The following is a 27,574-nucleotide window of genomic DNA, read 5'->3' on the forward strand; positions in this document are numbered from 1 at the left end:
AGTAGGTTCCATCAGCTGAGGATCCAAAAGCTTGTTTCAGTAGCAGGGAAGAGAACATCCCAAACAGAGCTAGGGGTGAGTACACAAATTTGCTTAATTCCACTATGTATCAGGAAAGCCTCAGAAACAGCCATTGTATTGAACTGTGCCATACATGTTTTCATGGAACAATCAAATCACGCTTAAAGGGGGTGTGTGGAAATTAGTCTTTTCTAAAAGCATGAATTTCTACTAAAAAAGTCCAAAATCTTTGTGAGATTGATGAAAGCTGTGTAGAAGGGCTTTTCTCACTCTCTTGCATCCCAGGCTTCATTTGCAACTCCGGTTGCTATCATTTGCCTACCTAGCTCAAACTAACGAGCTAGTGTAGACATACCCTAAAAGGGTATTACAAGGAGAAAAGGAAAAAATTGTTCTCCTTGGCCTCTGAAGTTACATCTACACTGCAGAGTTTTTGAGCATAAACAACTGTTTTTGCACAAAAACTCGCAGAGCATCCACACTACAAGTGTGTTTTTGCGCAAGAAAGAGTACAGTAGATTATCAGAAGACAGGGCTTTTTGCACAAGAGTTATTCCTCTTTGTACGAGGAATAAGCCTTTTTGAGCAAGAGCTCTTGCGGAAAAAAGGCATGTGCAGACATTCTTGTGCAAGAAACCCCTATCAGATAAAGCACAGGTGCTCTGATGGCCATTTGCAGACTGGCCATCAGAGCTTTCTTGTGCAAGAGCGTCCATGGCAGTGTGGACGCTGTCTCTCAGTGTGGACACACATCTCTTGCGCAAAAGCAAATGGCAGTGTGGACGCGCTCTTGCACAAGCATTTTTTGCAGAAGTTCTCTTCCACAAAAAGTTCTTGCTTAAGAAGCCTGCAGTGTAGACGTAACCTGAGGATAGACAAGAAGCAACGGGCTTATATTGCAGCAAGGAACGTTTAGGTTGGACATTAGGAAAAGCTTCCTAACTGCCAGGGTGGTTAAACACTGGAATCAATTGCGTAGGGGGTTGTGGAATCTGCGTCACTGGAGATATTTAAGAGCAGCTTAGACAGACGCCAGTCAGGGATGATCTAGACAGTCGTCGGTCCTGCCTTGAGGGCAGGTGACTGGACTTGATGAACTCTTGAGGTCCCTTCCGGTTCTGTGATTCTGTGCTTTACCTCACAAGTCTGTTTTGAGAACGATATAATTGTTTGTGAGGAGCTAAGTTTTTGTGGCAAAAAAAGTTATTTAGTTATTCGAATACATAGGGGAAATTTCTTTAAAATTTGAAATGGAAGCAGTGGTATGAGCTTGCATAGCAAGCAGGTCATGCCCCATTCAGGTAATTAGGAGTCCTATGGAACAATGTTTAAGAGATTAGTTCACTGTGGGTAAAATCTTGATTTGGAAAATTACTTTCTGCTTAATAAAAACTTGTCTTAAACCATCTGATGAATGTAAGTTTGTTCAGGTTATTAATATTTGAGGTAAAGTTCATTAATCCGATAACATGTAAACAAGCACATCCAAGTTTTTCGCAGTAAATTTCATGAAAATTGCTAGTAGAAGTAAATATTAGGCCTTTATAATGTCTCACAAAAAACTTACATTTTGGGAATTTGTTATTAATGGAGAGCTTTCTAAATAGTTCTTCTGAAGATATGCAGAAGATAAAAAATTTTGGCATATATTGACATTTTTCAGTGAACATAGTGGATTATTATGTCCCCAGGAAAATATGGAGGCACTGACTGCACCATAATAAACAGGATGACCTGTAAAGAAGGAAGAGAGCTATATATTGTAATACCAAGGTGCTTAGACTTTGTGGCACCAAGAGCTGTGTGAGGAGGTTTTTTTATGCTTAAAGGTTACATTTAATTTGCACATATATTTACTGCTACTGAGTAGCAATTCTGCAGAAAAGGCCTGGGGATTACAGTGGATGAGAAGCTGGATATGAGTCATTAGTGTGCCCTTGTAGCCAACAAGGCGAATGGAATATTAGGTTGCATTAGGAGGAGTATTGCCAGCAAATCTAGAGAAGTGATTATTTCACTTTATTTGTCTCTGGTGAGGCCACATGTAGAATACTGTGTCCAGTTCTGGGCCCCCTACTATAGAAAGGATGTGGACGCATTGGAGAGGGTCCAGTGGAGGGCAACCAAAATGATTAGGGGGCTGGAGCACATACCTATGAGGAGAGGTTGAGGGATTTGGGTTTGGTTAGTCTGCAGAAGAGAAGAGTGAGGGGGGATTTGATAGCAGCCTTCAACTTCCTGAAGGGAGGTTCCAAAGAGGATGGAGAGAGGCTGTTCGCAGTAGTGACGGTTGGCAGAACAAGGAGCAATGTTCTCACGTTACTGTGGGGGAGGTCTAGATTGGATATTAGGAAAAACTATTTCACTAGGAGGGTGGTGAAATACTGGAATGGGTTATAACCCTAGGGAGGTGGTAGAATCTCCATCCCTAGAGGTTTTTAAGTCTCGGCTTGACAAAACTCTGGCTGGATTGATTTTGTTGGGATTGGTCCTGCATTTGGCAGGAGGCTGGACTTGATGACCTCCTGAGGTCTCTTCCAGCCCTATGATTACTTATGTCCAGTTTTCATTTAAAAATAACTTTTTAATCTGTATTTTCCTTGATAAACTAGTAGCAACTTCTTATTTGAGCTGAGAAGCAATAAAGCATTTCAGCTGAAGAACTGAGAGGGGTGCTCTTCTAGCCCTTAAAGGGTTGCACTTGTGTGATATACAGTCTCAGGACCAACTGTAGTCAATGAAAAATACTTACTATTCTCCAGTATCCTTTAGCACTTACATGAGGTGGTTTTTTTTGTTTCCTTTCTTGGTAATGATTAATCTAACAGCAAAATACTCAGTGCAGGGATGAACAAAGCAACAATATGACCCACAAAAAAGAAGCTTCAATACTAGTAAGTCTCTCTTAAAAGTTAAGGTCAGCTTTAATCCATTAATGCTTTTAGATTGCTACTAAAAATGCTCCAAAATGAGCACTATATAATTTGCTTGTATAAAGAAATAATGAAAGTACTTTTGTGTTGCCTGTTTAATAACATAGCTTAAATATCTACATCTTCTGAAGAACTGAGCTATTTTGGATTTGAATTTGATAAAATATTTTGAAATTTTTAGACTTCCACATTTATAAATGTAAGTTCACACCTACTCCCAAAACAACGCAATTCTAAAATAAATAATTGTATATAGTTGGTATGAAATTTGGGTAGAAAATAGATGAGATCTTAATTAGTACTGAGAAAATATCATGAACTGTGACTCTCTAATATCTTAATACACATTAATATTTTATGAACATTGAATAGATTAGAATAAAGAATCTTCTTGTTCCTGTAATTAAAATTTGTCACTGTTTTAAAGCTGCCTGATTTTGAACACTTGAATTGTAAACAAAGAAAGAAATGAAAAAAGCATGGTGAAGAATTACAATATTGTTTTCCATTTATATGGAAAATGAGAATAGTACCCCCTTTTTCTAGTTTTAATCATCTGTTAAGGACTTTGTCTTAATCTGATACGCTTATGTTGTTTGTACATAAAGAAAGTTGTTTCCCTGTGATACTTGATAATTATTTCATAAGTAAACCAATGTCAGCTAAAAATAAAGCGCAGACTTAAACAGAAGGGATTATTACATATTGGTGCAATTTAGCAGATATTTTTTGGCTTCTCCATTACTGGCCATTCATAAAGTTGGGATGTTATTTTGAAGATATACTCTAGTTAATCACAGCAATTGAAATTGAATAGTTGCAGGCCATAATTGTTTACAATAGTCCCTTCTGGTCTTTAAAAATCTGAATCTTTCAGGAAAATGTGAAAAATTTCTGTTTGCAGCAAATCCATATGGTCTAAGAGCATCTCTCACTACCTTCATGTAAGTTCCCAGTACAGTTCTAAAAAAGAAATCAAGATTTCCAAATACAATCCTAATGGAACATGAACAGCAAATGCTATGTATGTAAACATTTTTTGGGAAATGCATCACTGCTACAGCTCCATTGGTGGTAGCAACAATGGAAGCACTAGTGTATATGGAGCATAGACAATTTTAGTAACATACAGGTTGATAAAGCAACAGTGCTCTTTATACACTAGCAGTAACATAGTTAATACAGGTTGTAGTACCACCGGGACTCCGTGGTCCGGCATGAACCATGGAAGTTTCTGGACCACAGAGCCCAGAAACAAGGAAGTCTGGCAGCGGGACAGGAGCGCCGTAGGAGGCATTGGCATCTCAGTTTGTGTATGGAGGTGTGGATGGGTGGCATGATGGGGAGTTCTGGCCCCACTGGTCATGGTGCTCTAGCCTGGCAGCGTCTGTGCAGCTCCAAACCCAGTGGCAGCCAGAGGGCTCTGGCCCTGTCTCCATCGACAGAGCTCCAGCCCCATTGTCTCCAGTGGCCAGGGAGTTCCAGCCGCAGCTGCAGAGCTCTGGCAGGGTTGCGGCCGGCAGAGGGGACTCGAACAGCAGCGGGGGCAGGCTTGAAGCCAAAGTCCGGTGGCAGCATGGGCCACAAGAGAATGAACCTTCCCTGGTCCGGCAAATCCCATCATTCTCGTTTGGACTAGCGAGGTCCAATCTGTATCCCCAACGATGCAAGATTCTCTCTAAATGCTCATGTAAGCAGATCTATATGTGTTCTAAATATATGGAATGTAGTTTAGAAAAAGAAAAAAGCAACCTCTTTTGCTAGTATGATCAGTCTAATGGAAAATTTCATATACATTAATTACTCTCTTTACCTTTGTTTTACTGCCCCCTGACTTCAGTCCTCTATCTGCACTTCCCCATTTTTATGCCAGTCCTTTATCTGTTTTTCAGAGTATATCAATGGAACAAATATTCAATCCTCAGACCAAAATCATGTTTATAAAATCTCTAAAACAATGTCATAAAAATTCATTACATTCTTCTGCATTTTTAGTGTGTTGTATGGTGAAATGTACATATTTTTAAAATCTTTTATACTACCACTGATAGGTACAGAAGACTAGAAAGCCGAAATTAATCACAGTATAGAGACCCTATGCAAATATAATTAAGTTTTCTGAATATTTTTGCACTTCAGAGCCTACCTTTACTGATTTACAGGTATATTTTAAAAAATGAAAATGGAAAAAAAAATCAATCCTTCTTTTTTAGGGTTGTACTACAGAAAATGCAAACTGGTTTCTAAGACAGAAGTCACCCATGATACCAAACTTTTCTGCTTAATGTTGCCACAGAGTACTCACCTCCAGGTTCCTGTTGGACAGCACATTTACCTCAGAAAAATTATTGCAGGTAAGAATAGCTGAATTTATTCACTAACATTACTTAATAAAAGTGCTTTTTCTTGATCATTAGCAGTGTGACACACTGACAGTTTCTTGCAATATCCTGAATGAACTTTATTAATTAAGTTAAATATTATTGATGTACATTGTATTCAAAATGCAGTTGTGTTACTGTGGAATTATATGTATGTAATTTAGAAGACTGACTAATGCAGTGTTTGTAAAGTAATAGAAACTTCAAAGGAGTTTTTAGATCAACATGTAGGAAGTGGATTTCCTAAGAGGAACCTAGGGATAAAAGGAATAAAAATGACCCAACCTTTTGAAATTACTATCTCAGGAGGAACACTAATTATCTGCCCTGGAAACTCGAGATCAGTACAGTTCAGAAAACTGTACAGTTATAAATTTTTTGTATTGGTGATCCCTTTAACACAGCAGATGTGAATGTGCCTTCTCCTTTTGTATGAGAAAGTGGGGATTTTCAATTTATGTTGAACACTATTATAAATGCTAGAGGCAAAATGGTGCTGGAGGCTTACAGCTCAATGTCTTGATTCCCTGAGGGGCAAGATCTCCAGTTTGAGATCACCTGGTATAAAGGAGGGACAAAACTTGATCTGTGTGTGCTTCAAGGCTGGCCCTATCATAAGGTGAACTGAGGCAGCCGCCTCAGGTGCCAGACTGTGGTGGGGGGGCGCCACTAGGATCCAGAGTGTAGTAAATTGTCTGCTGCTGGTGCATATGTGGGTAGCAGAGCAGTACCATGAGAGGAGTAGAACAGGAAGAAGGCCGAATTGAGACCTTTCAAAGTTTGGGACCAAGTGAGGGGGCCTGGGGCCGTCATTTGAGCTCCCCACCTCAGGTGCCAAAATGTTGTGGGCCGGCCCTGGTGTGTTTTTTCTGAGCGGATGCTTTAATGCACCACAAAAAATAGCCTGTTGAGTGGCACTTTAAAGAATTGCTTTAGCTAAAGTCCATGTTAAGGTAGGAGTGGTCTTTAATGAATTTTAGTGTTTATATAGGTTCTTTGATTGTTTTTAATATGTTTTCTTTGTAGTGTTTTAGAATAAAATAGGTATGTGTGGAAAAAACTGTGAAGTAACTTACAATTGTTGACAAAGAAAGCAAGCTGCCTTTCTCTGCTAGGAATAACATAAGGAAGCAGGGAACTGCGCAGCCTGGAAATATCCACTCAGAAAGGTCACCAAAGGAAAGAACTGAGTGGGGACCTGAAAGCCTGAGGGAGAGGTGCCCTTGCTAGATGATTGAGGGAAAACACACATTTGTCAGGTGTTCTGAACTTGTGATCAACAGAACTCAAATCCAGTTGTATTAATAAAATAAATAAACCAGCTTGTTTAATCATAGATTACTTGAACTGGAAATTACCTCGAGAGATCAAGTCCAGTCCCCTGCCCTCTTGGCAGGACCAACCATGGTCTATATCGTCCCTGATAGATGTCTGGCTAACCTGCTCTTAAATATCTCCAGATATGGGGATTCCACAACCTCCTTAGGGAATTTATTCCAGTGTTGTATTTGCCTATGTAAGCGGGGGAATGGTGCCGCTATTGTGGGGAACTTTCCTGGCTTCTGTTCCTAGTGAAATTGACCAGTGAAAGGATCTGAGTCCCCGCTCTCACTTCCAAAGGCCTCCCTGATACTGAGGGCTCCCCTTCCACTCTCCTGAGTAGCAGAGTCCTCGAAACAAGGCTGGGCCCAGGTTTTCTGGGGCTTAATCCCTGACCGTGTAATCAGTTGGGGTAGGGGCTAGGGTGTCTCCCCTCCGGGGTGCTCTCTTCACACAGGATGCTTTCTTGACCTAGTGATCATTTCATACAGTTCAAAGCAAATACAATTTATTAAACAACAACTGATTAAAAAGAAAAGAATGGTTAAATGAGAACACATAGTCCTGCTCTGTAGCATGGGGACATCACAAAGAGCAGTCTGCAGAGAGTAAGGACACTTCAGTCTGTTCCTTATTGGTCCCAGGGCTCTCTTAGGCCCTGGCTGTGCTGCAGGGAGGCTGCAGATTGGACACACTTGTTCTGGCAGTGACCACACAGCCTCAGGCTATAAGTTGCAGGACCCCTCTCCCATTTTGGCCTGCAGGGCCTCTTGGCTGATGGCATGTCCCTGCCCAGAGCCTCTTTTTCCCCCTTTGCTGGTCCCAGCTGCTCACCACACCCAGCTGCAGACTGTGCTGCTTTGCCAGACTCCAGCTCCTTGTGTTGCTTCTCTGACCCCTTTGGCTCTCTGGTCACTGCAGGTCTGCTGCTCAGCGCAGGGTCTGCGCTCCTTGGGCTGTGTGTGTCTGGCTCTGACACTGCAGATCTGTCTCTCCACACAGCTTGCTCTTCCTGCTGCTCTTCTCAGCTCTCTTTCCTTTTCTCACAAAGACCCAGAGAATCCCGGCTCACACAGAGGACGGGACCTGGCCTAATTCTCTCATTGATCTGTCCAACCTTTCAATCTGGTTGAGCTGGAGTGTTGGTCTCTTCCCATTGTCCCCGGGGTCTCTCAGTCTCAGGGCCCTGATTTCTCATAGACCCTTCCCCTTTTGGTTCTGGGAGCTGGCCAACCAAAAACTCCCACTGAGTTAGTAAGGGGCTAACAATCTCTCCTGTCTCCCATGATTTTTCAAAGATGATAGCTAAAGTTTCAGATTCCTCCTCTATCAGTTCTTTGAGTAATCTAGGATGCATTTCTTCAGGCCCCTGGTGACTTGAAGACATCTAACTTGTCTAAGTAATTTTTAATTTGATCTTTTTTAATTTTAACTTCTAAACCTACCCCATTTCCACTAGTGTTCACTATGTTAGGTATCCCTTCATCATCAAAATTTTTGGTGAACACCGAAACAAGGAAGTCATTAAGCACCTTGGAAATGGCAAAGTTTCCTATTATCGTTTCTCCCTCCTCACTGATCAGTGGGCCTACCCTGTTGTTGGTCTTCCTCTTGCTTCTAATATATTTATAGAATGTTGTGGTGTTACCCTGTATGTCTCAAGCTAGGTTGAGCTCATTTTGTGCCTTTGCTTTTCTAATCTTGCCCCTGCATACGTGTGGTGTTTGCTTATCTTTATCCTTTGTAATTGGACTTAGTTTCCACTTTCTGTATGATTCCTTTTTGATTTTTAGATCATGCAAGATCTCCTCATTAATACCTGCAAAAGTCAAGGGAGTCAGTTACACTTTTTTTTGGTATGAACTCTTTCCTTAACTGTTATTTTTGTCTGTTCCCTTTTCTAGTTTTCCAGATAAGTAATCTAAAAGTATCTCCATTCTAGAGAGTGAGTTTGGAATTAAATAACATAAGAATGGCCATTTAGCCCAGTGGCCAATGCCTGGGGCCCCAGAAGGAACAAACAGAACTGTTAATCAGCAAATGATCCATCTCCTGTCTGACACAGGCTAGGGACACTATTCCTGCTGACCCTGGCTAATAGCCTTTGATAAACCTATCCTCCATGAATTTGTCTAGCTCTTTTTTGAACCCTATTATATTCTTGGCCTTTACAGTGTCCTCTAGCAACGAGTTCCACAGATAGGCTGTGTGTTGTGTGAAGAAATGCTTCATTTTGTTTGTTTTAAACACAGGGTACCTTCTATTAATTTTATTTGGTGACTCCTGGGTCTTGTGTTAAGGAAAAGTTATTTACTTGTTGCCATATTTACTTTCTCTGCAGCAGTCATGATTTGTGGATCTCTATCATATCCCCAATTAGTCTCTTCTTTTCTAAGCTGAAATGTTCCAGTCTTATTAATCTCTCATATGGCAGCCCTTCCAAACCCCTAATCGTTTTTGTTGCCCTTTTCTGAACTTTTTCCAATTCATTGAGTGCTCGTGTAAATCCTTTGAGCTAAGATATATAGTTTTTAGTTAGTGAAAGGAATCATTTATTTTCATTAATTGGAAGAGTAAGATGTAGGGAGCATGGAACAGCAGTCATTGGTGGCCTTATGGTCTCTGTAGTAGCAGCCATCTTTCTTACCACAAAGGCATGTATGTATTTATTACTAATGAAAGATGCATATTGATGGGGGATAGACAGCTTCTGTCTTCAAGTGCCTCCTCTGCCACTAGCAGCAGCTGGGGGTTACAGGCAGTCCCCGGGTTACGTACAAGATAGGGACTGTAGGTTTGTTCTTAAGTTGAATTTGTATGTAAGTCGGAACTGGCTCCAGATTCAGCTGCTGCCACTGAAACTGATCGGGCTGACTACAGGAAGCTGGAGGCAGAGTTGCTCTGCCCCCAGCTTCCTGGAATCAGCCTGATCAGTTTCAACAGCTGCTGAATCTGGAGCCTGGGACAGAACAGCTGGGGCGCTGCCCAGTAGGTTCCCAGAGCCCCTGGGCTGCCCGAGCCCCTCCACGGCTTTGCTCTGCGTCTTCCTGGTCTGCAGACCAGGGAGATGCAGAGAGAGCCCCAGAGTACACGGGCGGCAGGACCGCGAGGTCCCGCAGTCCGTGTACTCTGGGGCAGCCCCGTTCGTAACTGCGGATCCGACGTAAGTCGGATCCGCGTAAGTCGGGGACTGCCTGTATTTCATTCCACCTGTGGGCAGCTACTTCAAGAATTCAGACCTGAAGGAGAGGTACTGGAACAGTGAATGGTAGCTGAAATAGCAGATTAAAGAATAGGAGACTCGGGACTTGCATCATCTTTTCCTTTCCCCGTTCAATGCTTGCAATGACAGATCCTGGAAGTCACAGCCTTATCCATACTAAAAAGGGGCAAGGGAAGATAAAAAAGCAAAAAACTCAGTGGCCTGTTGGTACTTTGTGTCCAATTATGCAGCCAATATAAAGGGGCCAGCCTGTTCTTGGAACACCTGATGCCCTGTGCTCCTTTTGAGAAAACTATACCTGTAAATGCTGAGACAAAACATGTGTAAAAGTAGCCAGAAAACACAAAATTGGAAAGTTTGTATTGTAGCCAGTTCGTTCCAGCCTAAGATGTTTATTCTCAAATTTAGAAAAAGGATGTAAAAAATGCAGTTGTCAAGGCTGTTCCCCACTCTGGCATTTAGAGTGCAGAAGGTGAGGGCCTGAAAGAGACTTTAAAATACCTTGCCATTAAAGGCTTGTGTTTAAAAACTCCTCAAGATCACAGATTATCAACAAAAGCCTGCTTGTTCCTTGCAGTGTGATATCAAGATACCAACAACAGGCAATACGATCTCTTTGGCAGTGCTCACATGAGGATGATATTAATTGCCAGAGTGTTTCCAGTTCACACATGTTACCTTCCACGATATTTTTTTTGATACAGATTATGACAATGGTGAGATGATCACACCATTTGATGCTTACTACTACATGCTGGGGTGCCTCTTCCCTTTGGCATATGGGTACTCTAAGAGTCACAGCATTACAATAAAGTGCTCATGGCAAGTTTTAGTGTGAACCAGCTGGCTACATGGACCACTTACTGTGCAACATGTTAGTACCCTTTAGAAATCACAACCCTGTGCTTTGTGCAGACAAAACCTTAGTTACCTGTAATCAGTCCTAGTTTTCCCCCCAATGTTTGAGATTAAAAATAGCTTTTTAAAATTGTGGGTATTCTTTCGTATTTATTAAAACCTAAAATCAGAAGGCCTACATAGTGGTTATCTTATATTAGGGATGTTAAATTCAGAATAATCAGCTAATCGAATAATCGATTAGTCCATAAGGGCACCTCCGTCTTTGAAGTGTAGCAACACACCCAGGTTTGTTGCTACACTTCAAAGGTGAAAGCACTGTGGGGAGCACAGGGCCTGCAGGGGACTCAAGCAGTCCCCCACTGGTCCCATGCTCCCCGCAGTGTTTCAAAGCAGCAGCGCCACAAGGAGCCTAGAGTCAGCGGGGAAGTCCCTAGCTGACCACAAGCTCCATGCAGCGCTGCCATTTTCAAATGCCAAGTGCAGTCCAAGGCCAGCTGAGGACTCCATTTCAAAGCAGTAGACCCTGGGCTGCACGCAGCATTTCGAAGTGGCAGCGCCACATGGAGCCCAGGGTCTGGCCCTGGGATCCATGCGGCACTGCTGCTTTGAAGAATTCCTTCCACTTCCCTCCCTTGCTGCCTTTTCCTAATAGAGGCAGCAAGGGGGAGGAGGGAAGCAATTAGTCGGCTAGTGTGTTGACTATCCGATAAGCATTTGCTTATAGGATGGTCGATTAGTCGTTCACCTCCCTTTCTTATATGTACGGTTTATTGCATTTGCCATCTTTGAATCTCCATATTTCACCACTCAGTGCCATGTTGACCAATATACTGAAAGTAATTAAATAAAACTGTTTGCAAACAACTCATGCTTTTAATGTAACTTCTTTGTTCCTGCAGCATCTAAATGACAGACTTAATAACTGGGTAGCAGTTTTAGTTGGGACTCATGCCTGTAATTTCCCTTCTTTAAAAAGGTAAATGTTCAAAGCATAATCTCCAATGTGAAAGAAGCATATAAATAGTAATGAAAAAGAGCTGTAGAAAGTAGCTTACTTTCACACAACTCTTTTTGAGAAAAGTAAAAATTACCATTTGAAAAGAAACAGTCTAATTTATAGGTCAGATTCAAAGGCATACAGTAAAAGCATATCAGAACCTGCCATGTTTTGATTACTGTTCATTGGGACTCTCTATGTAATAAAGTTGTAGTCTTCTGAGGTAAATCAGTCATCAAAGGTAGCCATGACAACCAGGGCAAATAGTGATTTTAGCAAAGTATGCAAATGAACTGAAGTGTGTGAAAAGCTGATTAGTTCAATGTCCCAATGTTACAGGTTGTACCTCTAAAAACCAGCATTCTATGGACCAGAGAGTCCGGGAGCCGAAGGGCAGGAGGGACAACTGGGGCTGGGAGAAAACAGGGTTAGCTGCAGGCAGTGCAGGACCTGGGATGGAGTCCCTTGGCAGCCTGCGGCAGCGCAGGCCTGGACTCTTCTGACAGTCCCCAAGAGCATGGGCCCAGAGCTCCCGCAGCAGTCTTCTGCAGCGTGCAGCTGGTTCCGGAACCTGCAGCAGGGCCCGGGAATGCGAGACCAAGCGGGAGCCCCATAGCAGGCTGCAGTAACACGGGACAGAGACCGGAATCCCCAGGCAGTCTGTGTCAGCACAGGACCAAAGTCCTGCAGCAGCCCCTGGGAACGCAGGGCTGGGACCAGAACCCCATGGCAACCCCTGGGAATGCTAGGCCGGAGACCTGCTGCAGCCTGCAGTAGCATGGGGCTGGGGCTGGAGTCCCCAGACAGCCCATGTCCACATGGGGCGAAACACTACAGGTAGCCCTTGGGAGCGCAGGACTGGAGTCCCTTGGCAGCTTCCAGAAACGTGGGGCTAAAGCAGCAGCCCCATGGAGCAGAGGGCTGGGATGGAACCCTGCAGCAGGAGCTGGAGCCTGTGCCATTCAGGGAGCTGGCAGTAGCTGGCCAAGCAGCCCAGCTAGGTTGCGGAGGGGGAGGCAAGACAGGATGCCCGCTGGGTGCTGGATAAGGGAGGTCCAATGTGTACTGCATAGCAGGCAACAGAGGTGCAATGTGTGGGGAAAAATAAATACAAAAAACACATTGAGAATAATTTCTCACTTGTTAATTAATGGCTAAAATTGGTTCAAATTCCCCACTGCATATTTTCAAAAAGGTTCTGTAAAAGGTGAGACATTGATGAAAAGATTATATAAAGAGAAAATTTTGATGCTTTGTTAATTATGCAAAACCATAACAAAAGACAGAGTGATAGGAGTATTTTAGGTAAGGACCGTGAGAAGTATTGCTGAAACCTTTATTTCAGGAATGTTGTGTAATATTAAGTTGCTAAAAAATGTGTCCAGTCTATTTTAAACTGAATTTTTTACGTACTTTTTTTTCTCTTCACAACATTTAGTTTAGCTTTTGTCATTCATTGATCAGTCTCCCAGTGGGGACCTATGTCACTGTTAGTGCTTGGAGTTATGAAAAGCTTCAGAGGGGTAGCCAAGTTAGTCTGTAACTAGAAAAACAACGAATAATCTAGCAGCACCTTAAAGACTAACAAAACATGTAGATGGTATTGCATCTCCTCTATCAGCTTCCTATAACTTGAACACTCTAATTCACTATTTTTTTTCCCTTCCTTTCTCCTACACCCATCCCATCCATTTTTGTTGGCATTATGAAGAAAGCCTTCCTGTCTCCCCCATAGCAAATATTGCATTTAGAGATGTTGCTATTTTCCAAATATATTATTTTCAAGTAGGAAGAAAACTTTAAGTTGCCATATTGATGTCATAAGGACATAAGAACGGCCATGCTGGGTCAGACCAAAGGTCCATCTAGCCCAGTATCCTGTCTTCTGACAGTGGTCAATGCCAGATGTCTGAGAGAGAGTAAACAGAACGGGGAATCTTCAAGCAATCCTTATCCCTTTACCCATTCCCAGCCTCTGATAGGGCTTATCTAGGCTATGCAAAAGTGTCGAAAGAATATGCAAATTCCGTGGGCGTTTGCATATCTTCTTCCAATCTCACTTTTGAAAGCAGAGCTTTCGAAAGTGAAAGTAGTTAAGACACGGCTTTTTGGGCGAAACCTTCCCCCTCTTTGTCGAAAAGCCGTTCTTCCTCAGAACTCTTGGGTGAATGCCATCAAGGGTCCCAGTGACTTGTTACTATAAAGTTAATCAGTTGGTTCCAAAACCTCCTCTAATGACACCTCAATCTGGGACAATTCCTCAGACTTGTCACCCCCCAAAAAATGACTCAGGTTTGGGAATCTTCCTAATCTCCTCAGCTGTGAAGGCTGAAGCAAAGAATTCATTTAGTTTCTCTGCAGTGACTTTATCGTCTTTGATTGCTCTCGATCGTCCAGAGGCCCCACTGGTGATTTAGCAGGCTTCCTGCTTCTGATGAATTTGAAAAATATTTTGCTATTACTTTTTTATTTTTTGGCTAGCTGTTCTTAAAACTCCGTTTTGGCTTTTGTTATTATTTTTATACTTAATTTGACAGTTGATGCTCCTTTCTGTTTTCTTCACTAGGGTTTAACTTCCACTTTTTAAACAACGCCTGTTTATCTCTCACTGCTTCTTTTACTTTGTTGTTAAGCCATGCTGGCACTTCTTTGGTTCTCTTACCGTGTTTTTAATTTGGGGTATACATTTAATTTGGGCTTCTATTATGGTGTTTTTTAAAAACTTTCCATGCAGCTTGTGGGGATTTTATTTTTGTTACTGTACCTTTTAATTTTTGCTTAACTAATCTCTTCATTTTTGTGTAGTTCCCCTTTCTGAAATTAAATGCCACAATGTTAGGCTGCTGAGGTGTCTTTCCCATCACATGGATGTTAAATTTTATTACATAATGTTCACTATTTCCAAGGGGTCCCGTTTACAAGATCCTGTGCTCCATTTAGGACTAAATCAAGAATTGCCTCACCCTTGGTGAGTTCGAGAACCAGCTGCTCCAAGAAGCAGTCATTTAAAGTATCAAGAAATGTTTCCTAGTTTTTGCAACCTCTTAGGTTTTATATAAACAGTAAGAAAGTTATGACAATTAAAACAGTGTCTCAGAGAAATGGATCATCTGTAGCTAGATAAACAGTGAGATTATAATACTTACTGAAGTTAAATGCCAAGGAGCATTGAGATTTTTACATTCATTGTGAGTGACAATGAGTCTTCAACTCCTGTGACTTTATTTCTGCTATGCTAAGTGATTGATTTAGTAGATTTACAACTGAAGACAGTTATTCAACTGGTCACTCAGGGTATGTCTAGACTACATGGCTTCATCGACGGAGCCATGTAGATGAGCTTTCTAGACATAGGGAAATGAAACGGCGATTTAAATAATTGCCACTTCATTTACATCAAATGATCAGCTGTTTGGCAGCACAGCGCAGTAGTCTGGATGCTCCAGGGTCAACAACGGAAGCCTTTGTCAACTTCCCCGTTATGCCTCATGGAATGAGGTTTACCGGGGTGGTCGACAAAGGTTTCTGTTGTCGACCGCAGAGCGTCCAGACTACTGCGCTGTGCTGCCAAACAGCTGATTGGCACAGCATGGCAGCCATTTCGATGTAAATGAAGTGGCGATTTAATTAATCGCCGCTTCATTTCCCTTTTTCAAGTACACTAATCTACATGGCTCCATCGACGGAGCCATGTAATTGAAACGTACCCTAAAGATCAACATTCTGATTTGCTGAGAGAATAGAGAAGTCCTGTCGTCAGAATGTAGACAGTTGAGAAAAGTACAGTTCTTGAAAAGCACTCTATAAAATGGTTTGGTGTTAAAATGGAAAGATATATCTGTTAGGTCCCACAGGGATTTGCCCAGGCATGGATCTAGTCAATATTTTGATTAATGACTTGGATGATACCAAGGTGAGAGGGGTTGCAGGCACTGTGGAAGACAGGATTAAAATTCAAATTGATAAACTGGAAAATAGGTTTGAAATCAACAAGATTAAATTCAATAGAGAAATGCAGAACATTACAATTAGGAGGGAAAAACCCAATGGACAGCTACAAAATGGGAAATAACTGACTAATGTGGTAGTACTACAGACAAGGATTGGGGGTTATAGTATATCACAAACTGAAAATGAGTTGATAATGTGTTGCAAGTTGTAAAGAAGGCTAATATTATTCTAGGTATATTAACACAGGAGTGTCATATATAAATCATAGGTGGTAGTTCCAGTACTGGTGGGGACCCACCTGCAGTATTGTGACCAGCTGTAGGCACAGTACTTTCATAGAGATATGGACATAGTGGAGACAGTCTGGGTTCATGTAGTCTGAAGCAGAGGGGACTGAGGTGAGGATCTCATACCAGTCTTCAAGTATATAAATGGTTCTAAAGAGAAGGTGATGATTTTTTTTCTTACTTTCTGAAGACTGAACTAGAAGTAATGGGCTTAATCTGTATCAAGGGGGATTTAAATTAGTTATTAAGAAAAAAATGTCTAGCTACAAGGGTCATTAAATACTGGAATAGACTTCCAAGGAAGACTGTGGAATCCCTATTGTTGGCCATTGTTAAGAATAGATTAAAATAAGCACATGTCTGCATAGGGCACTAGACTAGGTGACTTTTGATCCCTTCTAGCCCTACATTTCTATGATTCTGTGGGAACAATAAATTAATAACATTGTACTTCTCCACTTTTTTTCTCACAATTCTGAAGATATCTTTTAAACCAAATTAATGAGAACTCCAAATTAAAAAGTGTATGAAAACATGTGAACTTCAGTAAAGGGGATTAAGCCAAAATAAGTCTATTAAAAAACAAACTCAAAAGGTTGTGTTACCATTCTTTATCAGCCTCTTAAGCAACTTAATACTATCTGTGGACTACCAGGGAGTTAAATCTAGTTGAAGCCAATGACAAGTAGTACTTTAACAGCAAAACTATTTCTCATGTGCAGTACAGCACATAATCATTCCAGTTGAGAAGATAATCATTTCACAATTCCTGTTGAAGGTGAAGATTTAGACAAACCTAATCTCAAGTGCTATTGACTATGAATAGATCTTTTTAAAGTATGTTCAGTATTTAACAAGAGGTTGGATGTGATATTGTATGAAACCATTGTTTATAATTCTTCTTCATATTGCACAAGGTTTTTTATAAATATTTAAATATAACATTGCACATGCTGTGGCTCAGTGTTTAGTTTACAAAATGTTGTTTTTTGAATAGTGGCCCTCTAAGTGTTCTACTTCAGATGTGCATGCATCTCTCATATTTTTTATCAGAGATTTCTAGTTAGCAGTGGCTTTTCAGTCTGCATGTGCTTTCTTTGCCACCTCAGGGCAAATACTAAATCTCTGTAAGGGTACATGGGCCAACTGCCCTCAGTTCCTGCTGTCAACTTGACCTGAGACAGAACACTAGCATGTCCTCCTTGAGTTGTGGGAGTGTGAAGAATAACCAATAGCTTTAACTTACAATGGGACCCTTTTGTTCCAAAGTCCGTTCCTAAACCACTGTGTGGAAAATCACAGGCCCCCAAAAGGGAGTCCAGATTTTGTATCTCCTTGTTATGAATCTACAGGTGCCCCAGGGATGAGAATGTACTCAGTCAGGTTGCAAGTGACATCTTCTGCATTTTTGAAGATCATCTCGGTTTCTGAGCTATGTATAACTGCTACCTCTGGATCTCAGTTCTTGTGTTTTCAAAGTATTAGGCCCTCCTGCTTGCCATTAGATCCGAAGTAGCACTTGGTGAAACTATCTTCAGTTCCAAATCCTGTTTTGAAGCTCCCTGCTCCTTCTGGTTATACTGCTCGGAGATCACTTGGAGTAGATCACTCATAGGAATACTCCTCAAAGGAGGAGGAAACATTATCCTGTGCAGTAACTGTAGTTCTTTAAGATGTATGCCCCTATGGAGGCTCTGTTGTTGCCCTCTGCTTTCATTGTTCCTTAGAAAATCTTAGTAAAGAACAACTGAGATAAGCTTGCTCGCATAACCATGTATAATGTCAGTGTCTGATACAAGGAGGCATAAGGCATGTGCAAGGGCTGAACAGGCAAAGCTAGTTATAAATGTGCGCATGAAGGGACATACATCTTGAAAGTGTGTGGTGCGATGTGTTATGAAAATTTCTTTTTGCCATAAATTGTTTGAAATTAGGTGGAAAGGCTCTAGATGGGGATGTGTACAGCAACACATTTTACTCTTCGCTCACTGGAGTTAAGTTAGCTGAGACTTGTCTTATAGTAGTTTGGTGTAGAAATAGCGCTTCGCTGTGTTTACTTTTCTTTGTGATTAAAACCTGTTTTATATATTTTTAAAAAAGCTGCTGAGAGATTATAGGAGAAGACAGATGGTTTAATGAATATGATCACATTTAAATTTCTTGGTCTGATTTCTTTTGTGTGGTAAGTTTCATTTTGCTTTTTGCCTCTATTTGTATAGGTACTGAGATAGTGAAACCATATACACCTGTATCTTGCTCCTTGAAATCAGATTTCAAAGAACCATTTTGCCATGATAGTACACACCTAATTTTAATGGTGAAAATTTATCCCAATGGACTGTTCACACCAGAACTCGACCACCTGCAAATTGGTAAGTGTTTTCTTTCACTAAATAATTTAGCTGTTTCCCCCACCGAAGTCTTTTTAAGTTGGGACCAACTTATGTATGAGCCAGCTTTCTACTTTGCCCTTGTTCAATTTAATATTTGAAACTTGTATTCCTTTAGCTGTATCCTGTCTAATTTTGCTAGGAACTGTATGCTGTAAAATATATATAATGAGGTCTAAACTTCTAGAATTTTTCTAAAAAATAATTATTTTTAATGTAAGGGTTTTTTTTCCCTAAATACATTATTTTTCGTTTTCTCTGCTATTTGGGAGAAAACAAAGTTCATTTTTGTGTGAGTGATGTTAGCACAATCCTCAATGCTTGTTGCTCCAAATGCATGACACACTTTTGACTCTGTCGTCACTAATCTAAAACATAGCCGTGTGTGTGTATTTATACCAATTCCCACCCCCGCAAAAAAAAATACATTGCACATCCATTTTTTCCACTGGTGACAGAATTAGAGAATGCACTGACATAATGTGTACACATGGCACAGTTTTTGAAAATATTCATACTACAGTGATGAAGGCAGCATAAGAACTTGAATAGAATAAGTCACCAGTATTCTGAGTCCCGCTACATTAACATTTAGTATTCTGTTTGTTGTATAGGAGACTATATTTCTGTGAGCAATTCTGAAGGTAGCTTCAAGAAGTCGCAAGTTCAAACTTTAGAAGATCTCTTTTTGTTGGCAGCAGGCACAGGCTTTACACCAATGATTAAATTACTGAACTATGTTCTGACTAATGTTTGTACTGTGAGGTATGTATTCTCCTTATGGTTTGGTACCAAACCAGATAAATCTTTAATGAGGAAATGGAAGATAAATGTCTGAAATCGGTTCTGCAGGAATAACAGAAATGGATTAGGAAGTGTTGTACCTTAGATTCTATAAGCCTTGTTTATTTCAGGGACGTTTTCCTTCATGTGCAGAATTGGAAGCTCAAGCATAGATGGTGACTAGAAGCTGCTGGTATTTTTCATTGGTACCAGATGGTATATTATTGTCTCTTGCCCTGTGGAATCTGAAAGATCAGTGTCTTAGTTATAAGCATAAAAGCCGGTTCCCCCCAGCACCATCTCCGTGGGGCCCACAGGAGGCAGGGGAATAGCAGGGACCAGGCATGAGCTGGGAATCAGCTGTCCCGGCTTGCTCTGGGTCATCTCCTTCCCTGCTGTGCTTCAGACTTTTAAATGCATTAAGAGCCCGACAGCTCTTAATACATTTAAAAGGCAGAGCCGCAGCAGAGTTAGCTCCTGAGGCTAGGAACTAACTCCCTTGTGGCTCCCCTGCCTGTCGACTAGTCGATTAGTTGATTAAACTAATTTGAACATTGCTACCCTAGATGAGAAGAGTAAAGGAAATCAATGGGAGAATGTCTGCCATTGATCTTGTCCTCCAATCCCCACATCCATCCTCTCCCATGGTATAGACCCCACAGTAACTTCTCTTAAGGTACATTGACTCCAGTTATGTTATTTACATAGCAGAGTTGCATAGCGTCAACTTTCTGCTGAATTGTAGCTATAGCTTTGACTCATGTCAATTGTATGTTAACTCTGGCCTATGGTAACTTAAATATCTATGTTAACTCTTTATCCACAAGCTAATATTATTGTTGAATATGAGGAATTGAAATCTGCATCCCTCCATCAGATACAGACTACATCTATGTACATTTGTATCAGCTTAGTTAAACCTGTTCAGTAAAATGCAATTGCCAAGAAATGTGGAATGCAAGCATCTTTAATAGATTTATTACATACATGCTGGAATAATGATTGTTTTAATTATAAACCTGTTCCTAATTAATTTATGCTAAGTTGAAAGAAATCTGTGGTAGACTGATTAAGTGTGGGCAGAGCCATTCATACCATTTTAACTAAAGTGGCTTAAAATTGCATCTTAATTTAAATTGGTGTAATTCTGCATGTAGGCAAGCCTTTAGTCATTCGACCCCTGCCCATAAAGGATGGAAAGAGGGGATGCATCCCTCTCAGCGTTAGAAACTTCAGCTGCTTCCTGAATACCAATAATACCCCATACTAAAACCATCTTTTGTCTCTTCCCCTTGCCTCTCATTCAGCTCCCATCATCTCTAGCTTTCTCAAATGACTTGTGTTGTAGTTACTTATGAGTACAAAAAATTGTAGCACATGAACATTTGAGAGCCATGTCAAAATTCATGTAGAAAAAAAATGCTTAAAAACCCTGTGTTGATTAAACTAAATGAGTGCTGTGAGAGGAGACTATGCAGCATTATATAGATCTAATGCACCGCAGGAGCACTGGGGCCTTGATCACTACTGTCCTCTTGCTGCAGCCAGTCACCAAGATGGTTAGCTGTATTCAGCGGGTTGATGAAGTGACTCTTGTGTCTACTATTTCTGAAATGTCTATAACAATAATATCTAATCACTCTACATACCTGAAGTTTGTAAATTGTTCTGGGGTCATTTGGTATGATGGATGTTACATTAACTTCAATTTAAAATTAGAAGCATATTGTATCGGTACTGTGTTCCAGTGAGAAGTCACTGTTGGACTGTTGTGTTAATATCTCTACAGCACCCGTTTTCACCTAAATATTTTCAAAACCAGATTAGCTTATAATGTACTGCAATTTATAAAACTAATGGCAAATGATAAAACCAGAATCCATCATCACTATTTTGAAACTCAGACTTGATCAGTTTAACATGTACTGTATAATGATAAAATTACTTACAGGTATGCAGGGTTTTACTTCCTTATCAATTTAAATAGCATAGCACAGTAATGCTTAGATACCACTGAAATACTAAAGAAAAACTATTAGGTAGGTATATGATCCTGTTACTAAAGCCTGTGGAATTCCTAGAAAATGTATTCCACTTTTGTCCTTAAGAGATTATGACTTGTTGCATAATTCAGTAGTTCTGGAGATGTGAAGTATTTTCTTTGTTTGTTTATAATTATTTCTATGTAATTAGATATTGATATTGCAGTTGTGTATTTGTGTGATTTTTTTTTTCTTAAGAATAGTGAAGTTGATGTTCTTCAACAAAACAGAAGATGATATACTTTGGAGAAATCAGCTGGAGCAGTTAGCCCTGAAAGATAAAAGGTAATCAATATTTTTGTAGAATTTCATTTATAAAATATGTGTTGTTGGAACTAGAGCACCAAGGTGCTATAATACAAGCCCAGAACCCCATGATACTAGGTGCTGTATTGATCATTCATTATTGATCATTACAGTTGGCATAGGAGAAGATCTGGCACCATTTTTTTTTCCAGCCAAAACTATCTGATAGTTACACAATTTGGGAAACATTTAAAAAAAAAACCCAACCCTCCAGTAAAATTATGCATCAAATCTGGAACATCAGCACTCATCCTAATGCTCATAAATCTGTTAAAGTGTATTGCTTGTTGGTGATGACTGCCTACAAAGAATGATGTGATCTGGCGGCTAGTTTTGCTCTGATTCTGATGATGTCTGCTAGTGCTTAATTGTTCTCTGGCATTTTACAATATATTTCAGAAACAGCCAAAAAATCTTGTAAATTTTTCAACACTGACAAAAACGCCTTTTAGTTAAGATCTCAAATAGTGAGTTAAAATCCAGAGTTAAAAGAAGTGAATATCTGATTTAAAAAATCAGCAACCAGATTTCCAATCATGGGATTATAAAATGTAGAAATAGTTAACAGAATGGCTTAAAAGCTCCTATAATCAACATTATTCTGCGTGCCATTCAATATCGTAGTGTTACTAGGTGAAAAAAGTGAAAAAGTTTAAAATGCGTATGTGGAAATTAACGTTAATATTGTAATGATATGTAATATCATTTCTTCTGCGCCCCCCCCCCCCCCCGATAATAAATGTCAGTTTGCTTGCCATACAAAATTAAGAATAAATGTGATTTTTTTTCCCCCAATTACAAGAAATGCACAGCTATGGCTTAGGACAAATTATTTTAAATTCATTTGTTCACAGTATTAATAGTATTAATTTATTAAAGTTGTAGTAGTTCAGGACAGCGATGTAGAAAATTCAGGATTCACTGGTGTGGTGTTCAGACACGTCGTCTTTTCTGTCCGTGATGATATACATTCATCTGTGTGTGTTTTTGTACATTTCCTCAGAATATCACACCAGCTCTGCACAGATAGCTAGCATAATAAACTTCAAGAAAGCCCCCAAAGACCACAGACTCAGATAAGATACGAAGGCACATTTATTGTTGAACGGAGTATATTGGTAGTCGTTGGTAGCCATGCAGCCCTGAGCCTCAACGCTTTGTATCTGTGACAATTAACACTCTCAGTCAGTAGTATGGGTTCATTATTGCCTCGTAGGCCAGAGAAAGATTTAAGTCGAGGTACCCCAATATTTATAGACTGAGACAATCAGTGCTACACACCTTCCATATCATCTTACGCATTAATGACACGTTTGGTACCTCCCCTTATACTTTCTTCCAAGATATTCCTATTCACTACCCATTGTTATGCTTTCACTCCTCATGTGTCAGACAAAATATTACTATTTATCACTTTTTGTCAAACTATTTTATCATGTGCTAAGTTGTGATGTCTTTGTGCTGTCCTGGTGGAATGTATTTACATATTTTGTGTGCTTTTAGCAGTGCTAGCAGTTATAGTGCTGATTTCATGTCCCAGACACTGACTTGCAAGGCCTGTCTGTTACTCATAATATAACTCTTGTTTACTTTGGTTCAGGTCTCAGGACTTAAACTAGGCCTATGCTTCAGGCTCTTTTTCTCCTACAAAAGTTACTGAACTGGAGAATAATTTTGTTTTAGAGGCAGTCACTAGGTGCACTGTGGGCCAAATCTGGACCAACAGATGCTATTTAACGGATCGTGATTTTTTTTGTTTACTCATTACTGAAATGTGAAAAATATTTCTCTGGAGTCTGTATCTTGGCTCCTTGACCAAAAAATTTGACCTTGACAAAAAAAAATAGACTATCGCAGATTTTTTATTATTAATAATTATAATAAAACAGGGTTTGTGTATAAAATAAGATATAAACAGTATCAAGGATGTGTTCTTTAAACTTTTAAAGTAGGTGACGGGATTTAATGTAGCAGAAAAATGACTTTAATACTAACAACTTCAGGGGTTACTTTGCTTCAATGTTTTCTTGAGTAATTGGGACTAGAACATTGCAGGGTAGAGAGAATATTATGTGTGTGACAATCTGTTGTCGATTCTCATAGAGATAGGGTTGGTAGTAAGATTTGATTCAAGCAAAAAGCTTTTCTTAATTTGAAAGTGCCACAGATGGTGTCACTTGGACAGTGACATTTGCCTCTGGGCATATTAAGAAAAACATGTATTTAGTGATAAAATTGTGTTTACTGCCTTCTACTTGCATTAGCACTGAAAGAGAACACTTTTATGGACCCCAGCAGGCTGCAGATTCTGTTCCATCATGTGTATGCTTCAACAGAATATTTCCATTAGTTACACTTGTGAAAAGCCTTTGAAGGCAGTGGCTTTCCACAGGAGTTCATTGCACGTCATGGCCTGAGGAACTTTATTAATGATATGCTGTATGAGATGTAAAGAACCCAACATGTCTGTCAGAAGCCAGGCTGAATTTTCAGGGCTGGTAATAAGAAAAAAAGATTAAATAGGGCTGTCAGTTAATCACAGTTAGTTCAAGTGATTAATTCAAAAAATAATTACAATGTAAAAATTATGATTCAGTTTTATTGAACTGTTTAAAAATAGACTATCAATTGAAATTTATTTACTATTTTTGAATTTTTTCTACATTTTCAAATATAGATTTCAATTGCAACACAATACAAAGTGTACAGTACTTTATTACAAATATTTATATTTTATCATGAAGTGTAACTTAAAAATATAGGTGTGTGGGTGGGGTTTTTTTTTTTTTTTGTGGTGGTAGAACTGCACTCAAAAGTAAAACCATGTAAAATAAGCACAGGTCTCACCTGACTTCCACTAGATGAGTTACTCCCTGTTGGGTGACACCAACAGCCCTTGTAGTCCCAAGCCACCTCAAATCCATCTTTCCTGAGTTGTCAGCTGCTAGACACTTGGACTTTCCTCCTCTGATTTGACACTGCCGAAGCTTTGAAACCAGACCCCAGTTATCAATTCATTTGTGTCCCATGCGCCTTGTAGGTTGCATAACAAACCTCTCTTCAGGTAAAAATAAGCAAAAGTTTTATTTAATAAAAAAGATTTAATGATGAAATAAGGGAGAGCAAACATACAAGTGACATAGTAAATAAACAGATACAACTTAGGCTTTATACTTTATTTAATAAAATCTTTTCTAATAGGCATTTCTTATTGCCTTTGAACTGTTTCCTAATTTATACCTTAGCCAAGGAAGGATCCAGCATTCACAGGCCACCGCCACCTTAGAGACTGTCCTTTAAGTTTTGTAAGAATACTCCAGTTTCAAGCCTCCTGCTTAAAAAGCTCTGTTCCTTTTCTCCTAGCAGAGAGGCTTATCATTATTCATAGTGCAGGAAATTCCCTACTGTCTGTGTCTCTCTATGAACTCTAATGGCTCATCATTTGTCTTTTCATGAGTTGTACAATGGATCGTTATTTGAGTCCAGATTTGGGTAAACTCCTAGCTTGATAGGTGCCACTCCCTGTCTGATAACGCAGTGTACTATTGTGAGGTAGAGCCAAAATTTAAGCACCAGTCTCTAAATACATATGTTCATAATCATATCTTTGATACATTTCTCAAAGTGATTACAGGCAGTCCCCGAGTTACACGGATCCGACTTATGTCGGATCCGCAGTTACGAACAGGGGTTTTCTCGCCCCGGAGGACGGGAGCGGCAGGACGCCCAGATGTGCTGCGGTCCTGCCGCCTGCGTCCTCCGGGGCGAGAAAAGCTGCTCTGCGTCTCCCTGGTCTGCTGGGGGGAGGAAGGGGTGCGCAGCTAGTGCGGCCCCCCCTCCCCCTCGACAGCAGACCAGGCTTTTCTCCGGACGCCTGTGGTAGAGCAGCTGGGGCGCTGCCGGTTAGTCCTGCAGTGCCGCTCTGGGCGCTACTGGACCAACCCGGCAGCACCCCAGCTGCTCTGCCCCAGGTGTCCTGATTCAGCTGCTGCTGGTCAGTTTCAGCAGCGGCTGAATCAGGACGCCTGGGGCAGAGCAGGTTGGGTGCTGCGGTGTTGGTCCAGTAGCGCTGAGGAGCGGCGCTACTGGAGCAACTCAGCAGCACCCCAGCTGCTCTGCCCCAGGCGTCCCCAAGTCAGCCGCTGCTGAAACTGACCAGCGCTGACTACAGGAAGCCCGAGGCAGAGTTGCTCTGCCCCGGGCTTCCTGGAATCAGCCGCTGATCAGTTTCAGCAGCAGCTGACTTGGGGACACCTGGGGTTCTTAAGTTGAATCTGTATGTAAGTCGGAACTGGCGTCTAGATTCATCCTGTTGAAACTGATCAGCAGCTGATTCCAGGAAGCCCGGGGCAGAGCAACTCTGCCTCCGGCTTCCTGTAGTCAGCTGCTGGTCAGTTTCAGCAGCGGCTGAATCTGGACACCAGTTCCGACTTACATACAGATTCAACTTAAGAACAAACCTACAGTCCCTATCTTGTACGTAACCCGGGGACTGCCTGTATTAAGTTTAGAACATATATTTTAATAAGACCTTACTCGACATATTTTTCTTGCACAATAATATTGTATGCAATCAATCAATCAATCCAGTTGTTTTATTATTTGCTGTCCAAACACCTGTTCTTTCCCGAAGTTGTCTGCACTATGATTATCACTGTTCCTTCCTCCATAACTTGTCAATAGCGTCTTCTAGCTTAATACACAAATCCAATTTTCTTCTTTTCCTATTACAAGCATTAAATGGCTCTACATACTAGTGCAAATTTAATACTGAATTAAATAGGATGATGGGGCAATGGAACTCCTATTTTACAAGAGTAGACTCAGGCCTTGACATGTTGAGCATAGCAAAATAAAGGCTGAGATGCAGGGTTTTGTTAGTTGTCTGAAAAAGAAGGAAATCCAGAGTAAATACCAGGGAAAGAGAAGACCTATTTAACTTTATGAATAGTGTTCACACTAGAACAAATGGTGAGTACAAACTGGCCATGGTAAGTTGAGGTTGGAGATTAGAATGTGTCTAACCAGAGAGGAGTTAAGGTACTTGAACAGCCTTCTAATAAGAATGAGGGCAAGAAACTTAACTGGTTTTAAGATGCAGCTTGACAAGTTTGACACGGTTGTCTGCAATAGTGATGTAGGAAGTCCCTTCCTAACCTATGTTGTTCTCAGGTAGTGACTGTCTTGGCAGTCAGTTTTTAGAGGTGGAACAAGTATGTATGTCATGAAAATCATTAGCTCTCTAAGGCTGTGTCCAGACTCAGGGGTTTTTTCGGGAAAAGTAGCCTTTTTCCGAAAAAACTTCCCCTGCGTCCAGACTCAAGCCGCGTTCTTTCGAAATTAAATCGAAAGAACGCGGCTTTTCTTTCGATGGCGGTAAACCTCATTTCACGAGGAAGAACGCCTTCTTTCGAAAGTTCCTCTTTCGAAAGAAGGCGTTCTTCAATGTAAATAGGGCTTCTTCGAAAGAGAGCATCCAGACTCACTGGATGCTTTCTTTCGAAAAAGCAAGCCGCTTTTTCGAAAGTTCAACGTGCAGTCTAGACGCTCTCTTTTGAAAGAGGCTCTTTCAAAAGTATCTTTCGAAAGAGCCTCTTTCGAAAGAGGCTTGCAGTCTAGACATAGCCTAAGATGCATCAGAGTCGTTTTATTTTAAATCAGGGATTTAAATCACTAGTTTTAACTATGATTTAAATCAGCAAGTAAGAAACCTTGATTACATTCATTAGTTTTAATCTTGGTTTGTAGTTCTATTTTATTTTCCAAAAAAGTTAATTCTCATTGATTGGTAACTATTTAAACTTTATTTGTAACTAAATTTGGAACTTCTTGTTTTAACCAGGAGGCTAGATTATATCTATACACATTTTTTGTTTTTCACCAAAAAGTTTAATAGCAATTGGACATGTAACTTAATGAATGTCTGTGAAAACAAGGAAGGGTCCAGTGCTAAAATAAAGAAAGAACATGCTGAAAATTACTTAGACAAGTTAGTTGTTTTCAAGATGTTTACTAGTGAAATACATCCTAAAAACAGAAAAAGCCGATTGAGGAGTTATCTGAGCTATTAACAGTAATA

The 27,574-nt window shown here is 40.4% G+C and overlaps 1 protein-coding gene across 2 annotated transcripts in view; it reads left to right on the forward strand.

Moving 5' to 3' along the window:
- CYB5R4 (cytochrome b5 reductase 4) overlaps positions 1 to 27,574 on the forward strand; it is an 85,908-nt gene that overhangs the window by 53,315 nt on the left and 5,019 nt on the right. For both annotated transcript variants that reach the window (XM_075923822.2, XM_075923823.2), the window contains 4 exons: positions 5,168 to 5,308; positions 18,194 to 18,346; positions 18,979 to 19,129; positions 21,388 to 21,474. In XM_075923822.2, the coding sequence (XP_075779937.1) occupies positions 5,168 to 5,308; positions 18,194 to 18,346; positions 18,979 to 19,129; positions 21,388 to 21,474 (532 nt within the window). The remainder of the gene's footprint in view (positions 1 to 5,167; positions 5,309 to 18,193; positions 18,347 to 18,978; positions 19,130 to 21,387; positions 21,475 to 27,574) is intronic.

The sequence above is a fragment of the Pelodiscus sinensis genome, chromosome 3 (assembly GCF_052426305.1).
Source record: "Pelodiscus sinensis isolate ZL-2025 chromosome 3, ASM5242630v1, whole genome shotgun sequence".
Taxonomy (NCBI): Eukaryota; Metazoa; Chordata; order Testudines; family Trionychidae; genus Pelodiscus; species Pelodiscus sinensis.